Source organism: Silene latifolia, chromosome 10 (genome assembly GCF_048544455.1).
Source record: "Silene latifolia isolate original U9 population chromosome 10, ASM4854445v1, whole genome shotgun sequence".
Lineage (NCBI taxonomy): Eukaryota > Viridiplantae > Streptophyta > Magnoliopsida > Caryophyllales > Caryophyllaceae > Silene > Silene latifolia.
This window is the reverse complement of record NC_133535.1, coordinates 139134676-139145237: the sequence shown is the minus strand read 5'-3', so window position 1 is coordinate 139145237 and position 10562 is coordinate 139134676. Positions and strand designations below refer to the sequence as shown.

At 39.5% G+C, this 10562-nt stretch overlaps 1 protein-coding gene across 1 annotated transcript; it reads right to left on the bottom strand.

The window, feature by feature from the left end:
- Positions 1-572: 572 nt before the first annotated feature.
- LOC141609238 (blue copper protein-like) lies at positions 573-1649 on the bottom strand. The gene is made up of 2 exons (XM_074428378.1): positions 1379-1649; positions 573-1225 (listed from the first exon to the last, which is right to left on the bottom strand). The coding sequence occupies exons 1-2, from the start codon at positions 1557-1559 to the stop codon at positions 735-737; spliced, it is 672 nt and encodes a 223-aa protein (XP_074284479.1). The 5' UTR covers positions 1560-1649; the 3' UTR covers positions 573-734.
- Positions 1650-10562: the final 8913 nt, after the last annotated feature.

Below are 10562 nucleotides of genomic sequence, written 5' to 3'. Positions count from 1 at the left end.
TATTTCTTGGTGGTTCACCAATTTCTTGGAAGACTAAGAAACAAGCCACTGTGTCTCGTTCTTCTGCTGAATCTGAATACCGTGCCATGGCTTCCGCTACATGTGAAATTCTTTGGTTAAAAGGCTTGTTTCGAAGTTTGGGTTTTGAGCACTCGGCAGCTATCACGCTTCACTGTGATAACAAGGCGGCTATCCATATTTCGAATAATCTCGTGTTCCATAAACGTACAAAGCATATCGTAATTGACTGTCATTTTGTACTTGATGAGATTGTACGGGGTACTATTGCGCCATCGTATGTTACCACTTCCACTCAGCTTGCAAATATACTCACAAAGGCTCTTGGGCGTTCTCAGTTTCATCGTTTGTTGGGCAAGTTGGGCATTACTAATTCTAATTTGTAGGCTCCTTCCTCCTGTATATATGGATTAATGATAGATACAAGGAATAAAACAACACACACAAAAACTTCCACAAAACTCTCTATGATTCTTCTTTCATTTACTACAGTCATCACACTAACAAATTAATTCAGGGAAAGATATCTGTATTTTTATATAAATGTATGTAACAAATAAATGTATTAGCAAGTATAAGCTGAAAGAAATGTCAGCCATATTGTACAAGATCTATCCAATAATCTATACTCCAAATTCCAAAATGTCATCTGCAAAATTTCAGTCACGTATCTAAGTATAACCACTAGAAAAACACATATCTCCGACGATTTATGCCTAAAATAGTACAGCTAAAGCGACGATGGCAGACAACAAGCTCAAAATGCTAACACCAGTAGCAGCAGCAAAGTTACCAGCTGGTGGTGGGGCGGAACCAGCCCCACTTGCTGGACCGCCTACTGCAGCAGGTCCCATTTGGAAAGAAGAAGCACTGGGGCCCATTGCAACTGGAGAAATTGGCGTGGTTGAGACCGAGGGAGTAGGAGCAGCAACCGGAGAAGAAATTGGGGCTGGGCTTTTCTTGGGGGAGGGGGATGCGCTTGGGGTAGGAGCAGAGGCAGCAGCAGTGACGGAGACAGTGAGCTTTTGGTTGAGGCCGCAGTGGCCGGGGATGGTGCAAACAAAGTAATGGGAGCCAGAGGTGGTGAGGGTGATGTTGGCAGGTGGAGTGGTGATGACGGGACCTACAGTTGTTGCTGTGGTGCAGGAATCATAGTTTGCCTTTGATACTTCAGCTACTGTGTGTGCTCCTGCTGGGAAATTGAACACTGCCACATAACATTTGTGTTTATGTTAGCAATATCAACATATAATCATAATATTGACAAATTAAATATATGACATTCTCATATCTCGAGTTACTTGCCACTCACGAGTCATGACTGAAGTAAAACAGAAAAAAGTAGGAAGAAGAAGATTACCGAGAACATCGCCAACAAGAAGGTTTTGCTGAGAAGCCCAGTTTGAATAAAAGGAAGCAGAAGGAGGAAGAGTCCAACCAGTGTTACCTCCAACAACAACGCTTTTCGCTGAACAAATCCCGGAAACAGTTGCTAAAACTACAATTACTAACAAAGACATAATTCCTTTGTTTCCTGCCATTTTTTCTGTGTTTTTCTTTGTGTTTGTGGTTTCAGAATTCTGTTGTTTGTTTTCTTGGGGATTTGATGTTGATGAAACAATGTGAGAAGGTTAGATGAGTTTTAGATCGTATGTGGTGTGGTATTTATAATGGTATATAGAACAGTTCAAACAAGTATGGTAAGACCGCGTAACCTCTTACTTACTCTTGGGTTGGAAGGCAAGTTTGATTTTGACTTGGCCTTGGATGCCTTAGCCTTTGCGTTGGTGAGTTTAAGTTTGGTCAATTGAGACTTCGCAATTTTATTTTGTAAGTCCGTTGTATGTTGTATAGCTGCCTTATATTAGTGTATATGCTTCATTTATTGTTGTGCTTTGTGAGAAAAAAATTGTACAATCGGTTGTATTTACTACCAGATTTACCGAGTTCACTTTAATTTTTATAGCTGAGCTCAAAAACTTTGTATAAGAACTGAACGTGATCACAAAATTATTGAGTTCAGTAACTTATTGTAAAGGGGCATAACAAAAATTAGTCTTATTATACATAAAACCTTTTGTAGTAGCTATTAACTGATTTAGTGATTTTTTTGTACCAAAAAAAAAAAAAAAAAAAACTGATTTAGTGATTTTAATGAGGTGTATAAGCTATAAGAGGACAAAAGTTTATTACAAAAGAATTTGGAAAATCGAATGATGGACTTGATCAACTACTTGTTAGAGTTACCTATTTTCACTGAATATTTTGATATTGCGAATATATCTTAATTTAGTAGTTAATATAAACCTTATTCACAATAGGTCATAGACTCGTAGGTTCATGATCTTTTTCGGTGTATATGTAGAGCTAGTCTTGCTTGTGACGGGCTAATCCCGTCACAAGCTTGTGAACTTTCACAAAAAGGGAGAGGGACAAGGTGGGGCACCCCATGTGCTTCCCACTCACCTTTTAATGGACATTTTGTAAGAGGAAACGATATCCGTCACAAGTTTGTGACGGATATCGCCCGTCTTCAATGAGATTTGGTGGTATATGTAAGGTGTTTGTGAAGGCATGCATGCATCGCAGTTTGCCACGTGAAATTGGAAGTGTGCGGATATAGCAAGGTCGATTATGTTCACCAAATCTATCTTTTGACTCTTCATTTCATACTCCGTACGTGGCCAGGCATCTTTCCCCATCAATTGATATAGGAGAAATGTCAATTTTAAATCTATTATCTTAAACAATTATACATATTCATTTATTTTAATTTTTTGATATAAAATACCCAAAATGACCTTTTTTTTTGTTATTTCAAGACCTCATAATTATTATAATGAAAATAGATATGACAATTGAAATAAATTAAAGTAGTCTTTATTGCTTTTTGATGTCAAAAGGCGTAGTCCTTATTGTTAAGAATAATAGTTCCATTGATGAGTTATAGATTCAAAACACTTCTCTTTGATTTATATCTGATTCAAATGAAACCTTTGTCATCCATCGAGTCGTCGATGCCGCACCTGAAGTCTTGTTTTTCATTCATTCACATCTTCTAGGTGTCAAGAGCTATAAAACCACTTCAAATTCATCATTAATTATAAGTAGAATACTTTTAAAGCTTATGCATTCATATTGTGACTTTTGCATGTTTCTTTCGTGGACTTGGTTAGTTGGTTATGATTTTCATAATTTGCTTACTCGTTATTTCTGTGACGTTGGATTATGTTAGTACTTTTGCAAATGTGTCTAAAACAGTAAAACGTCTTCAATAAAATTCCCAATGTTGTTTCCTTCTTCCTAAATTCTCATTATAAATGGAAGATATTCGTCTATAACTATAAACATGCCAAATATTCACTAATTTTAAGCATAACACAAGCAACAAGATGAATGGTGGGTCTAAAAAATATCACCACTTTAAGCATATTTGACTCGTCTTTTACTTTAGAGGGATATATCCGTCTATAGTGAGACTAATTGTCCTTCTTCTCTTCGTATAAGTATGTACGTGTGTATAATTTAAGGGCAAGATTATGTTAAATATATTATAATCCGGTCAAACCGGTCTGATCCGGTCCAATGTACCGGATGTTTTGGACCGCAATTTGAAAAAGTGGGCATATTATGTGAAATTCCGGTCCAACATGTCCGGTTTTGGATCGGAATTTTTCCAGTCCGGTCCCGTCCGGAATTTTTGCAATCCATAATTTTCGCCCATTCCGGTTTATGTCCGGTCCGGTTTGGTTTTGGACCGGTGCCCACCCCTAATAATAGTACAACCAATGTTACAGCTTATGGTGACTATTAAGGAAATATCTTCCGTATAATTATGTTTATATTGTGCTTATTGCATTCATATCTTAACTTCCTTATTTTGTACTCCGTATATTCTAGCTAGATTTTATTCGTTTCTTTTTCTTGTAAGTTTTCCTTGATCTAACGCTTGTATCCACTATAGATAGTGTACTCGTTTGCTCATGAATAATACAAGTTATTATTGTAATACCACGGTTAAGGGGCAAGGTAAGGCGGGTAGCTCAAGAATTAAGCAAAAGGAGTTCATGAGTGCATAAGCCCAACACAAGAAGGAGGTGGATCATGGGTCACAGGTTTCTGGTTACGGGAAGCAGAATGCAAGCCCACTACGTAGACCGCGGCTATCTTAAGAAGCAAGCAAGCTAAACCCTACTAGGGTTTAGTCCTATATAAGACGGAAAGGAGAGGAAGGAGATCATTCATTCATGCACAATAAGCCACACGCATAATACTAGCAATTCAGCCGTCTAACTCTCTTGTACTCGTGACCTAATTAAATCTCACCTTATTGCTAGTGGAATCTTGGAAGGATACCGTCTCATTCCTGCAGTTGTTTTCCACCTAGGGTTTTTCGCTTCACAAAAATATCTTGTGTCAATTTCTTTATTCACGTTCATTATTATTTGTATCATAGCCAATCAAACGCATACAAAATCACTCGATTAACTTATAAGATCGCTTTAACCCTAAATTAACTAACTCGGTAAAAAATACAAAAACAGTTTGGCGCCCACTATGGGGCATAGTGATCGTCATCGTTAATCGTATCACAAGCAACAATACACCATATCAGGTAACAATCAAAACATCATGGCAAGGTCGGAAAGAAGCCAGTCGCCGCAGATACCATAAGTGTAATACCCGTCCTTTTAGGGACCCGTTGACCAACCTTAGACACCTATCTTGACCTTCGAAAACCTTACAAGTAATGACTGGTGACGATGTAAGCTTTGGTTGTGTGTTACTCGATCTAGCTGAGACTACTCGGTCGAGTAGCTTGGGATCTCTATCGAGTAGGGTTTACTCGATCGAGTAAGTTAGTTACTCGATCGAGTAATGAGTTTGCAGCGGGGAATTATAAATCGATAATCGTGCAACCCCAAATTATTTCCGCACTTCATTTCCTAAACCTAGACGCCGTCACTCTCTTTCTCCTTCACCATAATCCTTTCCTTGAGGTTCTTTGAGGATGCTTACTCCATGGGGATGGGATGCTTGAGTTGGGTAGCGGTCTTGGCGGCAGGTTGATATGTATAGGTATGTTATTGTCATCATCATCGTCATCGTTGTTTTCAGTTAGGGTTGTAGTGATAGTGATAGATGGTTGTACTGTTTGTATAATTGTGTTGCTCGGTTGATTGGTGATGCGTGTATTTTATATAAGGACCAGAAAGGAACCTTATTCTCTTAGAAACCTTTACTCTTGAACCCTAATTTTGGATCTTTCATTCCTCCTTGTAATCGGTACTCTTATTCTACTCTTTATTCTTAATCTATTATTGCGTTCTATTGCTTTATTCTCCTTAAATCTCCTTTGTTGTTATTAATTTGTCTTTATCCTTTTTATTATGATGAATCTCTATAGTTCATGTATTATTGTTGTTTGCTCAATAATTATGCATAGCTAATCCTCTTTTGCTAAGACATAGGGGAGTCATGATTTAAAGGAATTATGAATAGGTGATTAGGTTTGATGTGAATTAGGACTATATTGTTAATCGTTGCATATAATTGTTCTTGTCTATCTGAGTCGACGCAATTAGATAATTAATCGCGGTACACCTTGACCTAGATCGGAAGATTGGAAAAGGTAAGACCTGCAGCGAACATTAGGGCTTTCTAGTGAGGGCGGAAGTTAAGCTAATAGTGTCTTAGGGTGAATTGAGGCCGGAAGGAGATATTCACTACCATGTAGATCGAACTTGCATTGACCTGAGACCCTAGAATGCGTTTCCTAAGAATCATGGCGAACCGACTGTCTTAACTACTTTTTCTCTGCTTGCTTGTTATCGATTCTCTTCTTTTATTTCTCTCACTCTTTTTCTCCTCTTTGACCTCATTAGATTAGAACAATCATTTAAAAACCCCCAAGAATTTTTTACCCTGACAGACTTAGTTAAGCTGACATTTTTCCATCTCCATGTGGAGATCGACCCTACTTACCGCTGACTTCTATTGGTAGTACTTAGGTATTTATTTTTGATACTAAAACGACGGTATCAAATTTTGGCGTAGTTGCCGGGGAGGTGGCTTATTTTTTTTGCTTATTTTAAGTCTGTCTTTCGTCTCAAGGGATATATTCCTTGAGACTGATCTCATATTTTTCTAGTGCTTTAATTAGTTTTGCAGGAAATCTATTCTAGAAGAGAACATTGTCATACCTGCCTTTCTGTAGACTGTACTTGCTGTGATGCCGAATATCGCCAGTCACTCAGAACCCACGGTGGATTCTCTGCCAAAAGGTTTCTTGCTACCCACTACAGATGCATGGACCTTTGGAATCCATCCGTATTACATACAGCTGGTTGGGAGAAATCTCTTCAAGGGGGTACCTGGCAAAGATCCATGTAAGCATATATAGCTTTTTACAGAGTACTGTTCCACCATTCCTTTAGCTGCTGGGGTGACGCAGGATAGGGTTAAGGGAGTCCTTTTTCCCTTTTCTTTGACTGATGATGCCTGGGAGTGGTTGAGAGATTTGGACAGGGAAGCTGCCGGTGTTACTGAATGGAGTTCCCTTGCTCTAGCTTTTTACAGACGATACTTCCCACCACAGCGCACTAATGCGTTGAAAAGCCAAATTACTGCATTTGAGCAATTGCCTACTGAAGATTTGAATGGGGCTTGGACTAGGTTCAAGAGACTCGTTCGTTTTGTACCTCATCATGGCTTCAAGCGTTGGTTCTTATGTACCCAATTCTACAATGAGTTATATCCTGATCAGAGAACTATTCTTGACAACGCGGCCAAGGGGAGGTTCCAGAAAAATGTTGAAGATGATCAAGGATGGCACCTTATTGAGGAAATGGCCATCCACGTAGCTGAATATGGAAATCCTAGAGGAGGTAGGTGCGTAAATGAATTTGTGGTAGCTGAGATGGAAAGTCCCAGTGAAGGTTAGATAGTCCGGGGATTTTACAAACTACGGGTGTGCATGAACAAGTTTATGCCATAACTGAGCAGGAAGTGATTTGTGGTAGATGCAGTACGGAGGGGCATGACTCTATTACCTGTATGGCAAACGTGGAGCGCATCCGCGCTTATCAAAAAAATTCAATCAAGGAGTGCTATTCTCTAAGCTATATGAAGATTTGACAATGACAAGTACTTCTAGTCCTCCTAAACCAATTCCACAACCAGTTGATTCACCCTCTACAGTTGGAGAGCTTGCAGAGTTGAAGTCTTTAGAACTGAACTTAACACTTCAGTTTGGGAAGAAATCCGACAAAGATGACAATGCTATAGAGGAGCTGCAAGACCAAGTTGCGCGTCTTTTATTCGCACAAAGTCAAGTGAATCACCCACCTCCATGTGACCCGATCAATGCCATAAATCTCTGAAGCGGTCTTACTTATGATGGACCGAAAATGCCGGAAGATGATGTTGTAACTGCTGATGAAACTCCGAATATTGATTTTGAGGAGTTGAGTGTAACACCTCCATACTCCAAGTGCCTTAACAGAACCACTTAAGGCATGGAAGTGCTACCATCTCGGTTTTCCGAGGAAATGATAATCATAAGACAATAACGAAACATACTTAAAAGTAAATAATGTTTAAAGTGATTACATACCAACTCCAAAACTGATAAAAAGAAATACAAGACTCTCAGACGGTCTACTCCTAAAACTATCAAAGATATAAAACATCGTCTGACACAGCGGAAGACTTCTAACTGCCACGTGATGACTCATCCCAGCTATCCCATACGCGTCATATCATACCTGCTCAATAACTGCTCACCACCCCCGAATGGATCACCACAGTTTTTAAAACATTAAACGGGGTCAGTACTAGTCACACAATTTATATAACCAACAACACAGTAAACAAGCAGCTCAAACGGTTACACACACAATCACACCCATTCCAATCAATCTCCGTCACCGACTGTCCACCGGACCAGGCCTGCCAGTGGGGGACCGCAGCCGTTCCCACCTAAGCCCCGTTCATCATACCGAGCGATAACCCTGTCCCATTAATGTGAACATCCCCTCCCGTGGCGGGTTCCACAGAGGGCGAAACTAGGGCGTGAAGCCACTCCCGCAAGTGACTCCACTCAGCCGAGAACGCATCTCGAGAACCAGAGACAACCAATCACAACCATTAAACAACAATCAAAACCAACAACCGTCACAATACGAATACGATAATATTCAACAATCACAAAACACCAACAATGCATCATGGGACTAATACTGAGTAGGGAAACCCTACCTGGAAAGCAACACAATCATCAGACGATCTAGCAGCTGTCTCAAAACCTTTCCTCTACGAACCCTTCTCCTATACACATAATCATACAATCACTACCACATCAACATAAACATAGAAAATCCCCAAACCCAAAATTAGGGTTTAACGAAACTTAATTAAATATAACAAATTCGGTACGTGGATCTTACCCTCGACGCAAGGATCACAAAGATATAAAGAACGACAGGATCCGACACTTCTAGCTCCGGGATTTGCTAATAATACGGTGAGAATGATTCAACGTAACTTCTAATCTTCTCTTGAAGGTTTTTAGATTGTAAAAGTGTTTTGAGAAAAGTGACGAAAGCCTTATATATCATTCCCGCATTATTAATAAAACCCGTCAAAACATTACCCGTAAACCGGGCTACTCGATCGAGTAGATGAGGTACTCGATCGAGTTCCCCCTTACTCGATCGAGTATCAAGGTTACTCGATCGAGTACCCAACAGGTCAGAAACTATTTTTAAAACGCAACACGCCCTTACTCGACAGAGTAAGGCCTACTCGATAGAGTACTCAGAGGCTCATAAAACCGTAGTATTACAGTATTCTCTCCTTAGAAAGAACTTCGTCCCCGAAGTTCAACCCATACATAAAAACAAACCTACCAACTTAACTAAGACACAACAACGCAACTAAGACTCAAAACAAAACCTCACCCTATAACTCATGAACTCTTAACACCAACTCCACCAACTATTCCTACCTCCACACATCGCTCACGATGTTGTATCAACTATATCATAAACTCTCCCGACACTAATTCCATACACTACCAACTACCATCCTCTAACGCTGCTAGGTCCATAATATCATCCACTACCAAATCCAATATCAAGACACTCATAGACATCTAACGGAATGTTACATTCTACCACCCTTAAAAGGAACTTCGTCCTCGAAGTTTACTCACACTCATAACCTCATCATCCAACTGTCAACACTAGTGAAATATTCTCACACTCCTAAACATCACACTACTACAAGCACGACCATGGCCTTTTAACAACATCAACCACAAAATATACAACTTCCTTCTTTATGCTACACCAACACTCTACTGCGAATATACCACCATATGCACAACCATCAAAATCTCTTTTATCGCATCCTACTCCTCTTAAGATAAGTGTTACGTCCTCGTAAATCACTAATACTAAATCCTAGCTATATCATATCATTATCCTCATCACCACCGCATGTCAAAGATAACCACATATAATCTAAACACTCGCCATGCATATATCCAAGGCTCTCTTACTTAAACATTTCTCATACCTCAACTCATTCGGCACACCACCTAACCTATACCATAAAACTCGTAGCAAAATCACCATACTAACTCTCCATTACTACTGCAAAACAACATACCTCTCTATGTAAAGCACTTATCTCCCAAAAGCATAACTCACGATCCACACTCGTTACGTATAGTCACACTAGATTCTCAAGTTCTTTTCTTTCATTACCGCAAAACTCATACACAACTTAACATGACACTAATACCCAACACCCTACACTCACTGTCCCAAAATATGATTATGAACCACGTGCAGCGTCCAGATCAGTACAACACATGTTCCACTAATCACTTACCATGACTATGTCTAACGCCTCATCTTAAAACAAGGTCAAAAGTACCGTAACAACTTCTGACAAATGTGCCCCATCAACAGAATGTCACTATACCATGACAACAACGAAAACATATACAACTCTCTTTCATATCATACTCTACCCTCATTCCAAAACTTAACTGGTAAGAAACATCAATAACAAAACAACTATCTATCTGTACAAACTGAAACTCACAGGAAGCAACATTAAACAAAACAACAATCTATGTATGACTGGTATGTACTTTTGAAACTCGAATCATAATCATCCCGCCTACTCCACCACAACCGGTGACGGCATCACAACACCGTCACCAACAGCCACACCGCAGTGCGAAAATACCCGCATCACAACACTAAATACCGTGCCCGGATCACCACCCGAGGCACCACAACCACATCGATAGTCATCACAACTTACACAATCCCATAAGCACTGACTCAACATAACTTCTTGGATGAGAAAACTTACTCAAATCCACTTTACTAACTCACAAAGCAACATACTATATGAATGAAACAGATAATAACCTCATGAATATCATCCCCTTACCACATCACGGAATAACATATATCATAAATACATACAAGTATAACCAGTCATACCAGATCAATCAAATTATTACC